Source organism: Lichenostomus cassidix, chromosome 2 (assembly GCF_008360975.1).
Source record: "Lichenostomus cassidix isolate B80296 chromosome 2, HeHo_3.0, whole genome shotgun sequence".
Taxonomy (NCBI): Eukaryota; Metazoa; Chordata; class Aves; order Passeriformes; family Meliphagidae; genus Lichenostomus; species Lichenostomus cassidix.
The window spans coordinates 86,807,303-86,828,462 of NC_139482.1; the positions used below are offsets into that span (position 1 = coordinate 86,807,303).

Genomic DNA, 21,160 nt, shown 5'->3' on the forward strand with positions numbered 1-21,160 from the left:
TAAATAAACAAATATATAGCACCATCACATGTTCTTCCTTTCCTGTCTTTCACTCCATATGGAATTTTTATAGTTCTTGAATTACAATGTGACATAATCACCAACATTTCCTCTGGCAACACTATATCTCTGTAAAGCCTGATAGCTAACAAAAACTGTTTTCAAAGCAGAGCTGATCTCATTGCTGATGCTTGTCCATAAAGATGTTTTGGGATGATAAGATTCTGTATAAACTGATGTGTTTGTTATTGAAACAAACCTTAAGTTTTCATATCTATTCAAAAGGGAAAACAAAAAAGATAATAACTTCTTTACTAGATGGAAATGGCAAAGCAAAAGAATTTTGGAAATTTTCTAGTTGCTGAAAGAGTATTATAAGTACGGAAAGTAACAAACCAAGCTGATAAGAGTAGGGTATTTGGCTTTTATGTAAACAATTCCTGATGCTTCTCCTAAAAAACTTTCTTCATGAGTTAATAGCTCTGAGTAGCATACACCAAACACTGCTGTAACCTGGTATGCTGCTATCTGGAAATTTCAGATTAGACTCTGTCAAAATCTCTCAAAGAACAGACCACAAAATAAAGTGGGGGGGAGGGGGAGGGAAGGGGGAGGGGAGGTGGCAGTGGTTGCTTACAGTGGGTTAGAGGCTGATATTCTGGTCAGAGAATTATTTGGAGCAAAATAGCTACAATTACAGGTAGGGAATATAAATGGGAATTTGAATTAAATACATACAGTTATATGACCCACTAATGACTCCAAAAAAGGCATAAGATGAATGAGTCACCGAGTTTTAAATATAGTTCCCTGCTGCAATAGTTTTATCATCAAACAAGGCTCCACTTGAATTAAAGGGGAGTGAGGGCTATATGATGGGGTCCTACAGCTATGCCTCAGTGACAATAAAGGCAAAGGCTACACAAGTTGTTTCTATTATAAGCAATATAAGAGAGAAGCATTTGCAAAGGGATGACTCACTGATCAGAGGGCTTTCAGTTTGACTCTGATACAGTGGTTCAGATAAATGCGCTCATTATTTTCTATAGCCTGTGACCTTTCCTGATTCATAAATAGTAACATTTATTTTTCTGCACAATATTTATTTTAACACTGTTACTATTGATTTCACTGTATTTCATCATTTGTTCCAATTGTAAAGTTATGCTCACTTGCTAATATAAGATCAGCAGCTTTCTAAAGGCAAAGAAAATAGCAAAGTCGTGCTAGGATTTTAACAGCTGGGAATAGAAATAGCCTTTGACACAATGCTTTTAAACTGATTTTTTTGCTACATGACACAATTTGTTTTTAAAGAACTGATGTATCCTACAGACGTATGTCTGGCAAAGCATAGTCATTAGAGAGGTAAAACAAACAAAATGACCTCTGCTTTGCTGGCCACCAAAACAGCACAGGCAAGGAAGTGAAGAATTTTACAAGGTCCTTTGGAAACATAAACCCAGCGACTATATTGCAAATGTTCTTCCTATCATTTGCAGTGCTGTCTCTGAAGGTCATTTCTAATTTCAGTCACAATTTGCATGAAGTGAAAAAGTAATTCAGATAGACTGCTAAAAGGTTAGTGGGTTTAAGGGACCATATATTGCTATAAGAAGCTTCTGAGTACTTATATGCAAAAGTATGTCTCACAACTTCAAGAGATTTTCTTTGCATATTTGAAAAAGTGAAAGGAAACTTCAAAATAATGGTAAAAAAAGGTAACCTATTTTTTCCCCATTTCCCCTCTTCTGCATCACATATGCATACTTCTAAAGAGATAAGAAGAGCAAGCTTCATTGCCGCTCTCCTGCAAAAGTCTGTAGAGACAAACTTAAACAATGTTTTATTTCTCAGAATAAATAAACAGCAGCTTTCTTTCCCTGGAAATTTTGGCATCATTTACTGATATGAAACCACAAAAAGCCTCTGGTATTTAAAAGCTATTAGGAACGCAATCCAGCCAGCCTTTCTCCTGTCTACAGCTCAAATGAATTGGCTTACTCTTAGGAGTGGACCCAGGATGAAAGCCTAGGGTTTGCCCCTTGGCATGGGTGACTGCTGTGCACCATTGCCCAAGCTCATCCTGTCAGAGCAGCAGAGCTCAGAGTTTAAACTGCCCTTCAATCCCTGGTTTAGCACAAGCTGTTTATAAGCTCTCTGGTAGCTTGTTAATGCAACAGTTTACATTGATTGTAATGACACCAAAGAAGTAATTAAAGGGGAATATTTTAACTGTACCTGAATTTAACTTGTCCTCTGTTGCTATTCAGATCATCTGGTGTGTGTATAACCTCGTCTTGAAAACATGTATGCAAAGGTAGAAGGTAAATATAGAAAAGTAGATAAAAGTAGTACAGAAATCTAACAGGGTTACTTTGAGTTAGCATGTTCAATAAATTCAACCCTGGCAATTGTGCTGACAACCAGCATTAGGGCTATAGACCATATATCCAGAAAAAACTTTTCTCCCAACTCTTGTAAAACTCTGGAAGTGCAGCTCAAAGAAATGGAAGAGATATAGGAGGCCTGAAGCAAATGCTGAGGAGCTTGTGATCTCCCCGTGCTTATTAATGTGTTGACTCCTAACAACAACATCGGCATTTCCTGCAAGTCACGTTTGTCTGGGAGCCTTTGGGGATTTGTGGCAGAGAGGGCAATGCATCCTTTTGTTTGTAACCTGTGCATGCCTTTTAGCGGTTTCATAGGTCTATCCAGGGATCCCTTGATGTTAAATATCTTAGTGTCTCTTCCACACACTGAGGTAATTGCCACAATGGAAGACGTGTGTGTTACATGCTTAAAACATACACTCATGAAAAATCTAGTATTTTTAAAGGCATGCAGTTTCAAATAACCCATTTTCATAATGTTCATAACATAGTGTAGAATTAAATAAAATTTGTAGTCTATGCTAGAATAACAGTATTTAGTACATAAACTATTTTTTGGGATACCAACTGTAGAATACTGTTGCCATTAACTTTGCAATATCAAACTTCATGCAAAAGTTTGGTTGATACCCTCAGTACCAACTGCCTAAATATTAATGGAGCTAGCACAGATTTTCACATCAAAAGCATGCAAATGTTCAGAACTAGTTATTTACTTTTTATAGTTAAGACCCAGAAAAAGAGTCTTAAGTAAAATATTATAGCTCTAATTTTTGATGGACTTATTAAAAGAAGCTTGGTAAGGTTTGTTAAAGAATTATTTGAAGAAATTGAGAGTAGTACTTTATATAACACTGGGGCAAAACTTATGCCATTTTTGTACAAAGGCAGATACTTTTGAAATATCTTTTGTGTATTTTGTGTACCAAGGAGAACTTGTTTCAAAACAATATTTTACTGCTGAAAATAATATTCTGTCAAGGGTAAAAACCATGAAGATTGATTTTCATTAAAATTTTCAGTCAAGCAGGCCTTGCTATATACTAAAAATCGCTAACCATTTTAGTCTCTTCTAAATCTTATAATTTATTTCTATTCTAATAGAAGGTGGGAATAAGAAGCCCCCTGGTGACAAAATTAATATCTTTGTATTGAAATGGATATTAAAAAATCACATTATGTACTTAGGGACTCTAAACTACACATGCCTGGGTGCTTTATTCTGTGCCCATAAAGAGTCCCATGGAAACTGAAGAGGACTGTTCATATGCATGAAGTTAAAATATAGTCCTAAGCACTTGTAACCTTAAGGGCTGGTTTAAAAAATGCATAAAGGATCCATCATCATATTGCCTTTATATTTGAAGTGAAAAGAACATTTGTTATATTAAATCTCTTTTTTTTTTCATCAGACAAAACTGTTCTGTAACTCTGCACAGAAGTTTCACAGGAAAGAAATGAAATGCAGGAAATAAAAATCACTGTCAGCCCAATTGTACAAGAACTTTTCTATGGGACATGTTTTTTCAATATCTTAAAGCCACTCCTAGAGATTGTATTTCAGGGACAATATCACAGTTTTGACTTAGAAAGTGACACCAGGGATCTAAGCACTAGAAAGACATCTTGAAAAGGATTAAGGCAACTAAATAAATTGAGCGTGAACTGAAATGACTTGGTAAAGCTGAGTCATAGCAAAAATTTCTATGATGCTGACTGCCTGAGAAACCAGGCCTTTCTGTTTCATAATGGCACAAATTACTTTTAAAAACAGTCAACAGTGCTGTTTTCTGGTAATGCAAAAAATCTTCCTTTACACAGAAGACTCAGATTTCTGATTTAATAGTCCACTTTAAAATGCAGATGAAGAACCATACCTGCCCACACACTGTATTTTTTATTTATTTTATCATTTGCAGAAATACAACATTACAGAGGAAATAGCTTGAAAGGAAAAAGGACAATTGGGCCCATAGATGAGTGGGGTTCTAGACGTAATTCTAGGTGGTATTTTGCTGGAAGGAAATGACCTTATAATTAATAAAAGATGGTATGACCAACCAAGTAAAACTTTCCATTCTAAAAGTGTAACATGGGGGTTTTTGAGCATATGGAAGGGAAGAAAACACTTATAGTACGGTCATGCATTTAGCTGAGAATGAGCAAATAGATTATATTTAAAGAATGCTTTTTCTGGTGGCTGGGAGTGTGGTTCAGAAACATATCCCTTAAACCGCTATTATTAGCCATCTCAGAGGAGAGAGAGATTTTATTTGACTCTGCCCCAGTTTGAAGATCTCCCAGTAATATGAAGAAACTGAAGTAAAACTATATGAAGCTCATTTGCCCTAATTTCTAGGGCCTAGTAAAGAGATGCATATTGCAAGTCTAACCTAAGAAATGATGCTTTAGAGGGCTAGTCCCCTGCTCCCAAACATAAAGCTTTCTTCCCACCAGCTCTTCTCTTTTGCCCTAGAGAGGTTATGATTCTATTTTATATTTCCAATATAAATGAAACTCTATCATCTTAATAGAAGTTGGGAATATTTAAAATTCAAGATACATTTTCTACATAATGGCAGAATTGTATTGGGGCACAACCTACAAGCACCACTTTCTTTTCTTATTGCATTAATTAATTTGGCGATAATCTAGGTGTGGTCTCCTAGTTTAATTTACATTCAGTCAAATGGCTAAAGAAAAAGCTGTCTTTTTATTTGGAGGTGATAACCTTTCACAAAACATTATTCTTCAGAAAACTGACTCCTATGTTTTCAGTACTCTGGAAAACTGATGAAAATTACCAGAAATATGTGTCAATTAGAAAAAAAAAATTAGGAAGCATGTGTGAAATTGTAATATAGTATTTCCTATGATGGCACCACAAACTCATGAAGATTTAAGAAGAAAACCTAAAATTAAACAAATCCTGTAGTATCCTGAGTATTGTTGAAGGAGTTTGAGCCAGGAAAGCCACTAATGTCTAACAGCCAAAAATACTGTGGATTTCTGCCAACCTTGTCTTTCTAGGTTTGTGTTAGTCCATATTTTCCCTGTCTTTCTGTTGGCTACTTGCCTTCTCAGTACCTTAACTAAAGGGTAAGGAATAAAGCCATACTTGGCCAGCAGGCCTTACTGATGAGTCAATATACACTACTTCCTAGGAGGCCAAAAATACCTTTCTTATGATGTAATCATGCCCTTTTCTTTAAATTGACAATTAGTACTTATAGTAAGTGTCTGTGCTAAAAACCCAGTGGTCTAGATACTTGAGGCACAGAGGAGACAGCGGAGGGAGCTGAGGCATTACTTCCAGCAACATCCAGTCAAATGGATACACTGTCCAAGGTAGCCACAAAGTTTATAGGTTTCTATTGGATTCTGAAGGGTAAAACTCAAGAAAGAACTTTGTAGAGAGAGGTAAAATTTGATTAGATAAACTGATAGAACAAGCATGGTGTGCTTGGTCATAGAATGTCCACAGTGTATACCAGCAGTGTCTGTTGCATCTTTCTAAACAGAAAATGCATTGCTTCCATTTCTGCCTGCATTGAGGGGATTTTACCAGGTAGTTTACTGTGCTTGATGACTGACAAGAACAACATAAAGCTCCTGATCAGCTCTGTTCACTTTCTAGCACTACAAATAAAGAACAGTACAACCTCACTTTGGATGCAAAAGGAAATATCTGTTGAGTAAAGTCAACACTTGGACTGAAGAGAGGGTGTGAACAACAGCAGACAGATATCTGTGAGTAACTTCGTGCATGAATATGCTGGTTGTGAGAGAGGAGTGCTGCTCTGCAGGTGGGTAACTCATGGATGAGTCAGGAGCGACTCTGGTGACAAACCTGCAGGAAGTGTAATTCTCATAAACCCTTCACACTTAAACTATCCTCAAAAGTATATGTCTGCAACACCAAACACCCTGACTATCTACAGCTAATAAAAGTCTTCACAAATCAGAGAGCCAAGATCAATCAGACCACAAGAGCAAAGCCTGTGAAAGTGGCCTCAAGTTACTAAAACAAAGTCACAAACAAAATGATCATTCAAAAAGAGCTGGGGGATAAAACACCCCACAAAACCACAAACCCAAAAGAAAACTAAAAAAAAACCCTCTCCGAGTCCTAGCACTTCTGAGAGTTCATTAGGTTATGAAAATGCTGCTGCGGGTTTTGTTTCCTTTGTCTCCCTCTAAAACGGGAAGAGAGAATGCCATAAACATAAATTTAACTTTCAGCCTAACAGAACTAATTCCCAAGTACAGCTTAGTGCGGAAGGTGCTGATGCGCTCCTGCACAAGTCCTGTGCCGCCCTCTGCTGCCCGCCGCTCGCCCGCGCTTCCTCCGCCGGCAGCAGCGCAGGGCGGGCCGCAGGGAGAGGGAGGAAAAGTGCTCCGCAAAGTGCCGATCCTGCCCGTGCGGCTCTGTTCACCTTGGGTGGTACTTACAAATGCTTGCACTTCCTGGGAAACGCATGCCTTCGTTTGCTGGAGGTGTGCCCTTTAGGTGAACCCGGACCCGGGTGTCCCCGGTAATCCTGCAGATTCCCCTTTCCTGCGCAAAGCAGTTTTTATAAAGTTCCTGGTTTGCAGCGCTCAAGCTCTCTGTAGAAATCCCCCAGACTTGAAGCTCTCAATCAAGCAAGAAACTGCAAACTGGAAGCCTGGAACTCTAAGCAAGCAGAGCCTTTTCTGCATCCAACAACGCCTTTGGAAGAGATCCACGCTGCTGTTTGCATTGCAGAGCAGCCGACCAGCCTTAGTCATAGGCCAGGAACCTGTTTACACTAGGTTGCAGCATGGTAATAACAATTTACGACTTCTGGAAATGAAGGGGTTTTGATTTGGGTGGTTTTTTGTTTTTGTTTTAAACTATGTGACATTAGCTGTAAAGAAAACAGTGGAATTCCCAGCTGTATGAACCCTGGTAAACTTAGCTGAGAGTTTGTTGTTGCTGATGCTCCTGTGGTTTCTGGTGTGTTGACACTGAAATCATGTGCAGTAATAGCCAAAATAGTTAAACACAAAATACAAATCCCCTATCTAAGGATCCTGCTCCATAACTCCATTTTTCCTCTCTCCTCAAATCCCTTTCTGATAGGTATTGCAGCCCTCCTACTGCACAGGTTTTTGGTTTGTTTTTTTTTTCAGAAAGCAGCTTGCCATTTCCCAAGGATGCTCCTAAACACTCTGCTTCTCTTTTGCTACTTATCTTTGTTATGATGATACACTTTTATAAGTGTTTGAGCCTTACAATGTAGATCAAATGTGAATCTGTGCAGAAAGGAAGCAAAGAAAATTAAGATGAGGGCTTGTGAGACGTGCTGGCTGCTGCAGGTACTTGGTTGTTCTGCAACCAGCAGAGCCCAAAACTGAGACTGAGCAGAGGAGATGAGTTAACATCAGAGAGGGGAGCCAACAGCTCTGAAAGAAGGAGGAGGAATAAGAGTGTGACCACTCCATCATGTGGCATGTTCTGTCTGAGTCTGTCATGATGGGAGGAGGTGCATTATTGAGCAAGCCACTCTTTTTGTCATTGCCTATAATTACAGATACACCCATAACTGCACACACAACCTTATCACAAAGAGGATTTCACCTCCCTTTGGACATGAGCAATGCCACTATAGTTTCTGTGACAGGCAGCACCTTTGTACAGGTGGAATTTGGTAGAATTCTCCAGAAAGCTGTCTAGTCTTAACTTTTCTTTTCAAATGAGGTAATCTTGTCTAAATTATTCAGTGCTGTAGCCCAGATATCAGTTCTGGGTCACCTCATGTAATAGTGACCCTCTCCACTCTCAGGATTCTCACAATGATAGCAATATTTTTGGAAACATGTGCTCTTAACAGGAGGTTATACACACAATAATCCTGTCTCTATCTCACTACTGTGTGTACACGTGAAGAGTCTAAGAAAAGAGAACAGCTCACAGTCCCATATAGATCACCTTTGTTTGGACAGTGCATCTCAGTGCCACTTGCACTGAGATTGCAAGGCCAGCTGTCATTCCATCTACTCTGCTGGTGGGTCTGAGGATTTACCTCTCCCGCAACTCTGAGGGGGTTCAAACTGTAGACCCAAATGAGGCATATTGAAAAAAAAACAACCCAAAACCAACATCAGTTCCTGCATAAACTGAGTGAAGAAACTTAAAGACCTGCAAGTTATAATTGCTAATGACTTCTGGTGCAGTCTTGACCTGTCCTACAGGCCTATAGCCAGTGTCCATGGCTGACATTTTTCTAGCCAAGAGCTAGATTCCTACTAGCCAGATTTCTTCAAATTCCAACTCAGGCCTTGAACCTCTCCTTGGCATTTCCTACTGTGATAACTAATTGGCTCCTTGATGAAGCTGTCAATGTGCATAAGGAATGCTGGACTGGGGGCTTATGGTTCAATCCATTTACTCACTGAAAGTAAGAGGAAATTTCTTCCTGACATTGCTAGAAGTGCAAAGGGACTACACAGATCTGCCTACAGAAAAATGAGGGACACTATGCCACATGTTTTCTCTCATAGTTTTTCCCCTCCCTGTCACTAAGCATTAAAACCATCACAGCTAGGTAAGATTAATATTCTTTTGTGACATTTAAGGAAACACAGCTGGATCAGCAAAGCATATCAAAAGGCTTGATCAAATACTTATAACACTTACTGATATTTTTTATAGTTTATTTTCACATTTCCCTAAGATAATGCATGGGAACATGGTAAACACATGCGCAATTTTTCAACTGAGATTTGTTGCATTAGTTTAATATGGGTTTTAAATGTTCTTTAATGAGTAGTTTGAAGGTTGCTACCCCACTGACTTCTAGATTTTAGACTCAAGATCAATTTTATGCTCTTCCAGTTTATTCTGAGGTAACAGTAGGAACTCCTATTTTTAGCAACTAACAGTTTTGAAATTAACATTTATTTGATGATGAATCTCCCATTTGTTTCCAATAGAGTAAGATTTTCCCAAATGCATTTGGCTGCCTTAATTAGAAAAAGGAAAGAACAGATCTTTGAGAATTCAGTTAACATTTGCTAGCACTTCATCAACTAATGCCAAATGCAGGAAGGAAGTAACCATTCAATTCTTTAAGAAAATTAATGAATGTTAGCACATTATTATCATTATATGGAAAAGATAGCATAGGAAACACTATCACAAGCAGAAAGTGATAGTGAGCAAACTCTAACTACAGTTTTGATCAGCTCATCAGTTACCACTGCTGTTTTACAATAAAATTTGAATTGCAGTTTTTTCCAGAAAAAAAAAAATCTGGGCCTGGGTTTACCCTTTACTTTCCCTGGCTGTAGCATATACTGCCCATGGTAGTGGTGACTTCAGCTCTGCCTGCTGTCACTGTGCTTGCAGACCCAGGGGAGGTGTCAGGATGTGCTGGCTGGCCTGGCCACACTGTTCTTATTGCTGCCACTGCTGCAGTTGAGCTCTGAGTGACCTGCATGGACACAGCCAGCCCTGGCTGCCCAATAGCTGTGATGACGTTTTTACCAGTGGTGCCATCTAGAGAGCCATGCTGCAGGTAACCTAGTACTGGGAAGTGAGTGCCAGCATCTGAATAGCTATGATCTCCAAAGATAAAACCAAGCAACCTTCCTCTGCTCCCAGATAGCCCTATCAACCAGCAACTTACTGGGACCCTTGTTGGCCACAACTGTGTCGAAACCCAATGTCAAGTGCTGCTGTGATGGCTGTGCCTCCATGGTGATCCCTGCCTTCCCACTTGGGTTTGGGACTGGTGACTGGGACATGAACCATCCTGCACACATGTAGAGTAACAATACACCCATATATATCCCATCGTCTGCACACAACTATTTGTAAAACTGAAAGACTGATAGTCACACTAACCAAAAGAGAACTACAGTAAGTATTGAATATATAATGCTTCTTGGGATAAATAAATCTTGTGAGTCACAGGGAGCTCCAATAGCAGAGGCTATTAAGTTCAGAAAGGAACAGGGGTGTAAATGTCGTGGCCTTTTAGGGACTGCATGCTTGAAGGAAGATGCCTTTACAACATTCTGTGCTTTACTTCTTCTCTTCTCTTAGAGCTTTCCTGAACCTCAGTGCTTTTGTGCTTAGCTGAAAGGGAAGTCCACAAGAACATTACACACTGGGTTCCCCAAACTCGTAAGGTTGTAATGCTTTCTGCTTATGTTTTGGGAGCAAAAGACAGGACCTTTTATCTCCTCACCCCAATATATGGCCTGATGACAGTAAGGTGCAACTTCGTTTCAAGGGCTTTAACTTCTTCTAGTTTGTTATGGTGCTAAATGTCTTTCAATCACAGCAATGCACAGAATGTCCAGCACCTTGTCCCAGCACAAATCCCAAACCTACTGCTGTGGAATTTGGACCTTCAAAATAAATCAGGGTAGGATTTCATATATAATTGTATTTTTCATTCACAACTCTCAGTAATCTGCTGATATTTGTAATGGTCTAAGAGCATTGGTAAAGAAATGTTCACATTGTGCAGTTGCTCAGCTGGATTCCAACATGACCTTAAGAAAAACAAAAGCTGGAGGCAATTAGTATCTATAAGTATCTGAAATAGATGCATCCAGGCTCTTCTTGGTGGTGCTGACCAGTAGGACAAGAGGCAATTGGCAGAAAATTACACTGAAAAATTCCACCGGAATACGAGGAAGCACTTCTTTACTGTGTCTGTGACTATGCACTGGAACAGACTGTCCAGAGAGGTTATGGAGTCTCCCTCACTGGAGATATTCACAAACCATGTGGATGCAATTCTGTGCAATGCAGTCGAGCAGGGAGGTTGGACCAGATGACCAACTATGGTCCTTCCCAACCTGACCCATTCTGAGATTCTGTGAAATATCATCCTGAGGAAGGCTGGTCACTGGAGAAATGCCTCTCTGCCTGACTAATCTGTAACCTGTCCACTGGAAATACTTGCACTAGGGAAGGTAGAGCATCACTGAATGCTGGGCTGCTACTTCACACACAGGCTTGTGGTCACTCCTGATTGTGACTGGAAGCTGTGGCTTGGTGTGGACTTGCCCAATCCTTTGTATAAGGGACACATTCTCTTCAGGCTTGGGTGGGTCTCCTGAAGATTTGCATTTGTTGCTAAGCAGTAATCTATGTTGATTTCAAGAGTCTGGTGGAGATTGAAGATTTAGGTGCCATGAAGAGATATTGTAACCCTGTGGCTTTTGCATCCCTAAGACAACAGGAAAATACAAAGTGATGGCGCAAGAAGCAGGAAATTGGTATTTAGCCCTGTATCAGATACTGTCCTGGAAGAAAAAGGGCATTTTTAAAGGTATGCACCTTTGCAGGGCCAAGTAGCAAAGAAACATGTATTTTCCTCCTGCTCTGTACCAGCCTGCGCTCTGGTGCTGAAAGCAACACTTGGGAAAGTCTGTATGAAGTTCTCTCCAGGGTATGATAGCTCTGAAACCTCCATTAATTCTCCATGAAAAGAGGGAAGGGAGGGGGCAGAACACCCCTTCAGCTTTTAACTTTTCCATATGCCTTGATCCACAGATGAACTGACAGTGGGGTAGCCTTAAGAGAACAGCTACTATTTCTTTTAAAAGGATATGCATTTATTTACACAATGAATCCAGCACCGATTCAGTGACAACTGCCAAAGGTAAGTTGGACAGTGGACAGTGACAATTGTCCAAAGGTAAAGCCACAACTTAGATCAGATGTAGAGCTAACATAAACCATGAAAACTTTATTGAAGCCAGCGCTAATTTCTATGGCTTCATCCTGTATGATATGTGGAAAGGAAACCTAGTGGCAAAGCCACTGGGAAAGAAAGGACAAAAGAAAGTTAGTAACCTTCACTTTGAGGTTGGGTTTTTGGTTGGTTTTTTTTTTTTTTTTTACTTTTGCAGGTTTCTGCCTCAAATTAAAATCGGTTAATGAAGTGCTTCACTGTGAACAGTAGGTCGATTACTGTAAGGATTACATTTGTCTTTAATGAAGTGAATCTTACTGCTATTGCTCCTGCTCAAGGATATTCTAATAAATGAAGTCTTGCATCCTAAAGAGTTTCAAGCATATTAGAAAATTGTGAATAAATAAAAAATCCAAAAATAATTTTTAATTACGCAGAGATTGTTCCCAAAGTGAATCCATCTCAGACAGGAAGGTGGCTTTAAATACCTGGTGGTTTAAGAAGAACCATTTTCAAAGGGAGTATTAGAAAATTAATCTTTTACAGATGGAACATTCATGGCACCGATTAATTAATGAAGTTGGAAATCAGCATAACTTTAGTACAGAAATAGATAAAAGCTGTTAAAACACAAGCATCTAAAAAAGATCTGATTTTTTTTTTTCTTGGTTATACCAGAGTAAAGCACAAATTAGACTTTGGGCTATAAGAACTTCCTGAAAAATAATCTTTTCTATCTGCACAATTAAGACTGTGAGATGAAACATACCTTAGGCAAAAACCCCTTAGTTATTGTGAAGTATCAAATCATCACTGAAATAACTGGAGCTGTACTGATAATCCCGGCAGAGCGCCTGAGCCATCCAAGTTTCTGTGCAGAAGAGAGCTGCAGTTTGACATCTGCCTATTCCATGGATATTTCAAAATTCATCTGGCTTCACCTGATAATAAAATGAGCCAAATCCGAATTCATCAGACATTCTCCTTGCTAACCTGCCAGTCTCTGCCATCCTGTTCTCTGCTTCTGATTTTAAGCCTGATTTCTGCATTTAATAACAAATCTGATCATCTTGGCTGAGTTGAATAGCTCGGGGCTTTTTGGTGCAGCAGCTAATCCATCTTTGTTCAGCCATGCAAAAGTATCACCGATAACTACCACAGAACTTACACCTCCACAACAAGCCAACTAAAGCTGCGAGAGTGGGTAAAGTGCCTCTGAACTCATGTCCATAGGGCATAAATCCAAGCTGGAAAATCCAACCAGACTTCCATCTGAGTGGGAGGAGGCCTGGTTAATTTGATTAGAAAGTGGCTAAGGTGCCCATTCCTGCTACCACTGCTAAAATAATAGTAGGTGAGGGCAAAAAATGGAGATGACACATTTGCAAACAATCTAAAAAGAAGCAGTCTCAAATTTACCTGTTCCACAACCTTCCAATGCCTTTACAACAAGGGATGTGGGTTTTCTTATGACTGTTTTTCCAACAATAGAAAATGACTTGATGTCAACTTCTGTTTTTGAATGGCACGGACCGAGTTGGGTGGAGGAGGAAGGAGCCAGCCAAGAGGAAATTTGAGGCTTTTTTGTTTCTCACTGTAAGCAGGTATGCGTTGACTGTACTGCTTCCAAAGGCGTATGCTGCAACTCAGCATTAATAATAGCTCACAAAAATGTGGCTAAACCTGTATAATGCACAAGATGTAGTCATAGCACCCTGTAGGACAGCACCCATTATAGTGCAACCTCAAGATGTCTAAGTAGTAAATCCTCTGCCTTCTTCAAGTCCACCACATTTACAACCTCTTTGTTCCTAAAGTCCTCGGTCTCAGAATGAACTTGTCTAATAAAGGCAGCAGAAATCAGGGCCACGGAATTTTCCAGGAAAATGTTTTTACTGGAAAATTCCATTTCTGAGAACTAAAATCATTCTCCAAAATGTAACTGTTAAAGAAATAATTCACCCAAAGCTTCCAAGGACACAAGATGTTCTTAGAAGATACTTGGTGGGCTCTGGTGCTCCCACATCTTGTAATGTTTGTATTACTTGTGGGTTTTTCAGTCAGATTCCTGCACAGCCTTGCCACATGGAGTGAAAAAAAATCCCTAAGGTTCTTGCTGCAGAAACAAGGGTCTGGTAATCCTGAGGTTTTATCTTCACTTAACCTTAGCTTTAGACTGCAACACAGAGCTGGAAAGCCTCAAATCCCAGTTGATTCAACCAGAGGTTTCCAGATGTATCTCACAACTGGTCCCTCCTCTCACTGGATCTTAAAAGCCATGTGGCCACAGTGGAAAGTGAACTTTCAAGCTCAATTTTATTCCTAAACAAAAGATTTTAACTATTTCCAAAACTTTTTGTTTGGTTGGTTTGGATTTATTTTTGTTCTGCCACTGTAGAACATTTAGAATATTTTTTTCTCTATTTGTCCTTACTCAAGATCTTTGGATTCCCAATAAAAAGGAAAAGTGTCATTTTCATCAGCTTTAATCAAAGTCCAAAAATAGAAAGAAAGAAGAATAAAATTCCCAGACCTGTAGTACCAACCTCTACTTGGGAAAGCTGTGGAGCTTTCCATCCTAACAGCAGAATTGCATCATTAGATAGAAAGAGTAACACTCAGAATGGTTTTTCATTGGAAATATGGATGAACAGAATAACAATGGTCTTTGTCATCATAATCAGAAAACAGAGTTGATCCCGTTACTCACATAAGATAAAGTTTGTATCTCCCTGCATTAAATTAAATTAAATGAACTTAAAGTTCATTTAAGTGCTTTTTTTGAATCTTGGCCAGTGAATAAGACATTAGTCAAGAGGTTTGAGATGTTGTGAAAAGAATGAAAAAAAACATGCTTTTTAAAATTAATTGAAATGTTTTCATTCAACAAAATCAAATTTTGACATTTTATTCAGTTTCACTAAATTTTTATTTTGGAATATTATGGAGGAGGAGAAAGTTATCTGCGATACACTCTAGTCTGCTGCCCTAAGGAAATTCAGATTACATTATCACACTCACTCTGTGTGTCTCTGCTTGCCTGTCCTCCTTCTCTCTTCCCACACTCCCAAAAGGTTTTGAATCTAGTTTTGATGAAATGTATCAGAATGTTCTGCAATTCTTACAGTCTCAGCAAAGTAAGCTTGTGAGTAAAGTTGGAAAAGAAACACTATTAATACACCATTAGGGGTAGAAGAATAAACATAAATCTTATTACATATGGGAAAATTTGCACCAGAATTTCTCATTATGGTCCCACCACTTACAAATCAGCTCATTACCAGTGTTGGAGAGTTCAGGTTTTCTGTTGATGGTCTTTTGGCTGAATGCATAGGACAAATCCAAAAATTTTAAAGAAACAAGAAACAGCAAAATAGAGACAAGGATAAGGCTCTGAAGAAACTGTGGGGAAGACAAATATTAAGGAATTGTGTTCAGCTGGGAATGGTCTAAAAGGATGTTTTCTTCCCACATTTTGTCACAGTGAGCAAAAAAAAAAAAAGAAAAAAAAAGAAAAGAAGAAAAAGAGTACAAACTATTGTTATTGGATCTAGAAATCTACTGAAACTGAATGATCTGTGAGAATTATGGAGAAGTTTAAAGTGCAAAAAAGGCAGGCCCTGAAAGAGTAGAAAAAGCTTCCCCATAACACAGAACATTTCTCCCAGACAGTGATGGAGATCTCAGTTGAAAAGAGCAAACATGTGCTTTCAAGGAAATATTTAGAGAGAGAACACTGGAACTATTTAATTCTTTTCTGCAATATATTATGACTGTGAATAAAAGAATCAGTTACATTTTGAAAAAACTCTTCACAGGTTATTAGTTAATCACTTATGTATCTTCCACAGCAGTAGCCCTAAACTTCCAAGTGCAGCTGGGCTTTGCCATGAACTAGGTAGGGAAGGTATGGCGATACTGGGATCCCTTTGGGAGTGGTTGCACTAGGGGGTCATAGAGCCCAGGGCAGAGGAAGAATAAAGATCACACTGGAGAAGGGTTGAAAATAGGGATTTAAAAAAAAATCGTTGAAAAACATTCCCTCAAGCCTGAGGGAAACAAGATGTAAAGCCCAAAGCCATTTTAAAAGGAAGAAAATTAATTGGGAAAACAGTCGTTGAAGCATTGATAGAGGAAACATCTTTTTATGGAGCAGATCCCAGTGATTTCCCACCTCACTGTTTTCTCTTCAATACAAAACTCTCCACCAAAAGTAGTTCTTACCCAGATTTACTACATGGGTTTACTAATCAGTGGGATCAGTAAAGAGCCAAGAGACACTGTGATTGCCCGAGCAAGGCAACATAACCAGCCAGGGTGTATTGAGTGCTCTGGAGCAACTGCCCTGTGACAGTATTCCCTCATAGTAAGCAAAAGCAGGATAAACTGGTCTGCAATTACCAAGAGGGTTAATTCGCTCCTTTTAACATAAACATAGATCTAAAATGAGATTATGTTACATAAGAAACAAGGCAAAGTTTGAAGATATTTGTTGAAAATTGGCCTAATGACTCTTTTGTCATTGTAATTCACACCTTTCACCTCGCTAATATCCAGCAATTGCAAATTGGCATGCTACCAGAAAATGAAAGTAGTATCTTTCACCTGTCCTGTTTGCTTAATCTGCTCTTTCCCCTTCATTCTTATGAATTTTCAGACATGATGGACTTTCTTATTAAAGCTGCTAGTCATTTCCAATTTATAACCACTGCATAGCCAGCTGCCTGCTTCTTTGTTTTTAAAACGTGAGGGTTTTTTTGTTGTTGTTGAGCTAATGACATCAAAACACCTGTGAAACTTTGCATTTTACAGCCCCTGGCTGACAGCAGATTACACCAAAAAACCCCATGATTCCTTAACATGTTCTATGCCCACTCAGGACACATGGCCTACAAGTGTTGAAGACAACAAAGAAACTCACAAGGACTATTTCTAGAGGTACTAGACATTACCAAAACTTCTCTAAAGCTGGCACAGAGCCACTGACCTGACCCTGTCTTTTTAGAGACTCAGAAGGCCCAAGCCCAAGCCATGATCTGGTCAGCCCACATATAGAGCACCATTCGAGGAGTCTCCAGCCATGAGCACCTCCAGTGTGGGGTGGGGAGAGAACACAGTGGGCAGTAGGTGTGGTGGTGTGAGGATGAAACCCTGCAGAGGTGAGGAAGGAAGGCAGCACAGGCTGTTTTGAAGGTGGTATTGCTGAGCTGGGCTAGGGGCCAGCTGCCTGCCTTGCCGGTCCCCTCCCACAGCAGAGAACCCACAGCCCTGCAGAAGCTGTTATCATCTGCCACCACCAATTACTCGCAGAAATTCTCCTCCCTTTAGTCCTCCAGCAGATGTCTTGTGGCTCAGATACAGGAAAATCACTACACCGATCTTGGACACACTTGACACATCTTCCAGTGGCACTAGAAGTGAGGAAGGAATTTGCCATGCCCTTATAAAGGCACATTTTCCATGTACGCAGAGTCACATGGGCTGCAGGGCTAGGAATTGCCCGTTTCAATTGACACAGGCAGGCTGTGCTGCCACTGTGCCCTGAGGGTGATGGTAACATCTCCAACACCTATATATTGTTATATTCCGTAGTTTGTTATTTATTAAGTATTCCTTTCTAGAAGAATTAGTACTAACCAGACCAAAGAGGAGAGGAGTCCTCTTTGCCAGGAAGCTTCTCCTCTCAAGATTCCAGTTTCATGAATCAGATTTCTGTTTAACTCATTTTATCTGGCACAAAACACAGCAGATACATTCCGTGCAGAGAAGTAACAGCAGAAAACGATGCAAGCATCTTTCAAGGGGAATAAGCTAGTACATGAACGGAAGAAACTAGTATATCAAGTGCAATTTGATAGTTGTCTTTTCCTCAAGCACACAGAACTTGCCAAGTAGATGCACTCTGCTGTCAGTTTTTAGCTATCTTTCTCTTCCTTATCACCCTGTTAAGAATCAACACTCATGTTTTGTAAACACCTGCACCCCATTTTAGGAAAGAACTATGGCTGTGGGAGCAGCAGGAAGGATTTCCAAGTTTTGTTACAGTGCTGATATGCTCTCAGCAGATACAGGGGTGTACTTGATTCAAACAATGTGTTGTAGATCTGTTTTCCTCCCTTGGCTAAGCAAGATTTAATCTGTTAGAGTGCTTGGTGGACATCTTTAAAAAATATGTGGTATGAAAATACAAAATTGTGGGTCTGAGATTGAAATACAACCTTGCCTTTTCACTGACAGCATGAGGTGCATGCTGTTTGCTTACTCATTGCAGTAACCAGTCTGGTACATCTTTCCAGGTTTTCAATATTAGATTATCTGAGGATATAAAATCAAGCTGGCAGAATGAGTCAGCTGATAGATTATTGCCTAATAAAAAAAAAAAAAAGGCACAGGAATGTCATTATATTTTTCTACAAAGAGCTGCACGTACCTGTGGGGCTGTGAAGATAAGAAGTATGAACTCGATTACTGCTAATATGCACTGCTTCATGTCTCAGATATTTCTTTTATCTAATTTTTTGTTAATATCCTAGAGTTGACAAAATACTTCAGAGAAATTAAACTGATGAATACTCTTTCATTGGCCTTGTTAAAAATTCAAGCAATAATACCACAATAGCAATAAAAGTTATTGCTAAAAAAAAAATAGTTCCAAGTCACAAGTTGTGGCAGCAAACCTGCTCCCATGTGGACTCTTGTCTCCATGGGGCCACAAGCCATGCCTCTAGCCCCCCTCTCCAGCTACCAAAACTTCACCATGTAAACCCAATACAGCATTCCACCCTTCTGGCCTCTCTGGGGGAAAAGCAGATATCTACACAGCTGGCCATCAGTCCTCATCTAAGGCCATCTCCTTCCATGGCCAGGAGCAGAGCCCTCTCTGATCATCAGTGAGGGGAAGCTGGAATTGCAAAGGAAGAAAAAGCTGACAAGAAGCAGTAAGGAAAACCAGAAAACTGATACTGGAAGGAAGACAATTTGCCTGAGCCCTCTCACAACATACAAACAAATGCCGCAGGCAAAATCTGAAATGGCAGAGCAGAACCACAGTTTCCATAAGCTTTTCTGTCACAGAAGCCACGACTGCTAGCTATTAAAACAGACTTAATGGCCAATAGCTTCCTGTCATCTCAAAGAGCTACAAAACAAGAGGGACACAAGTGCTGCCAGCCCATCCTGTGCCATGACCATGGTGGCTGTCACACTGCACACCTGGGGAGCACCACAGCTCTGGAGGAACAATGGTCCCTCACTGTTCCTGAGGGTGATCTCTGTGGATAGAACAGCACCTTCCTGCAGAAACATGCTGTTTTTTTCCCCCTGAATAATTTCTCTGTAATGAAGCATAGCAAAATTGCCCAGTATTGCTTTCTCTGAGCATTAACTGCTTGTGAAGTAACTTCACAAGTAGGTTGGTTGACTAGCTCCTTCCTGCAGAACTATGATGGGAAGAAAATACATGCCCTCTTTAATTTAATAAGTAAAATTAAATTGAATTAAAATGAAAAATATTCTTAATGAAAAGTGGTTGTTTTCTTTTTTTTTTTCAATAAAGAAGAAAAATCCAAATAACAATAGTGTCCCAGATAGTGCTGATAAACTTCAAAACTTCCACTTGAAGAAAAAAAGTTACTGGAAGACATTTCTGAGGCCAGAGAGAATTCTGTATTTATTAACAGGCAAAGTTCAAAAGATTAATCATACAGAGTCTTTGATATTTCATCTTGCAAAAGAATAATCATGATAAGAAAAATGTTTTGGCAAGAGCACCCTCACTGCTGAACACATGATGATTTCTCTGGAAGAGGGAACAAGATCTAACTTGTTGAAATGGCACTGCAAATGCAGAAGAAAAGCAGGTTTTACTGAGCACTGTTTCTAGACACTTCTGTAGATGTTTGTCCGAGTTCTTGGACTATCTCTGACACAGCACCTGTGGGAGGAATGAAAATAGAAAAGCCATCTTGTTCATGCCATTTATTTTTCCTCTTTCTCATTCCTGCTGGTTTTAACACTGGGAGAGGATTCTCTAAGGGGTTCATAAGGCCAGTTTTCTCTGATTCACAGAGAACAGCAAGCAGCTCAGTGAAAAGCCACACTGGGGGAAAAGAAATCCAAACCACAAGCCATCAAGGTGAGTTAGTATTTCCACCCATGGTTTTGCAAGGGATTAACTATTAATAAAGATTTACCTAATCTGTCCTTTGCCTGTACAGCTGAAATATTAATAATGGCCATATGTCTTGTAGATCTCTTGTATTTCCTCCACAGCAAGTTGCCAATAGTGAATATAGCTCCAGGCTGTTTCTATACTACTGAAACTCACATTGTTGTGCTTTTTTGACCCTTTTTCTCCATTATCATTAAAAAGAAAAAGGAAAAAGTGATTTTTTTTCACTCAGACTCTGCTGTCACTCTCCATGCCCACCATATATTATTTGCCTCCTCATTATCTCAGCCACAACAGTAAGAGTACAGAATGAAGCACAGAGAAAAAGCCTGGAGCTATCTTAGAATGCCTGATATCACAAGAATTACCTAACTAGCCAGCTTCCCTTTGCAATCAGATTGTGATATGATACCATGGCTGGAAATCTGTAAAGTTTTTTTAGTTCTGACTTCTGCCTCCCTCTTGTTTACATATTTTCGTCATCTCTAGAAGCTTTGAGTTTTATTTGCTTTACTTTGATTTCACAAATGTTCTCATTCATGTTTTAGGTTTCATGAATGTCTGAGGTTTCTAGAACAGACTAAACCTTGGTTTTCAGGACAACCCACAAACTTCTAGTGCTATACTCAAAGTCTTTTAAACACAACTCATAAAACATGCATCAGTATAGAAATTTTAGATGGAGAGATTTTTTTTCCTCTCCCGGTTAGGAGGTACCTCAAACTTCAGGACAACATAATTTCTAGCCTAATAAAGGCTCCTAGTGCTATTAGCTCTATTCCAGCTTCATCCCTGTGTCTCTTCAGTGTGGGAAGGAGGGCAGGGAGGGTGGGCATCCTTTACCTTCCTAACACCACCAAAGGAGCTGCAGGGATTTCAGCCTCAGGTGTCTTGGAAACAGACCAGCTACCATATGTGGA

The 21,160-nt window shown here is 39.6% G+C and overlaps 1 protein-coding gene across 4 annotated transcripts in view; it reads right to left on the minus strand.

Annotated features, from left to right (window-relative positions):
• The window catches only part of PTPN3 (protein tyrosine phosphatase non-receptor type 3), a 162,781-nt gene that overhangs the window by 133,268 nt on the left and 8,353 nt on the right, over positions 1-21,160 (minus strand). The window contains exon 1 of one of the 4 annotated variants that reach the window (XM_085052268.1): positions 6,846-6,970. The exons of the other annotated variants lie outside the window; for them this stretch is intronic. Coding sequence (XP_084908394.1) covers positions 6,846-6,873 — 28 coding nt within the window. The 5' untranslated portion in view covers positions 6,874-6,970. Of the gene's footprint in view, positions 1-6,845; positions 6,971-21,160 lie in introns of those variants that run through there. 4 annotated transcript variants of the gene reach the window in all.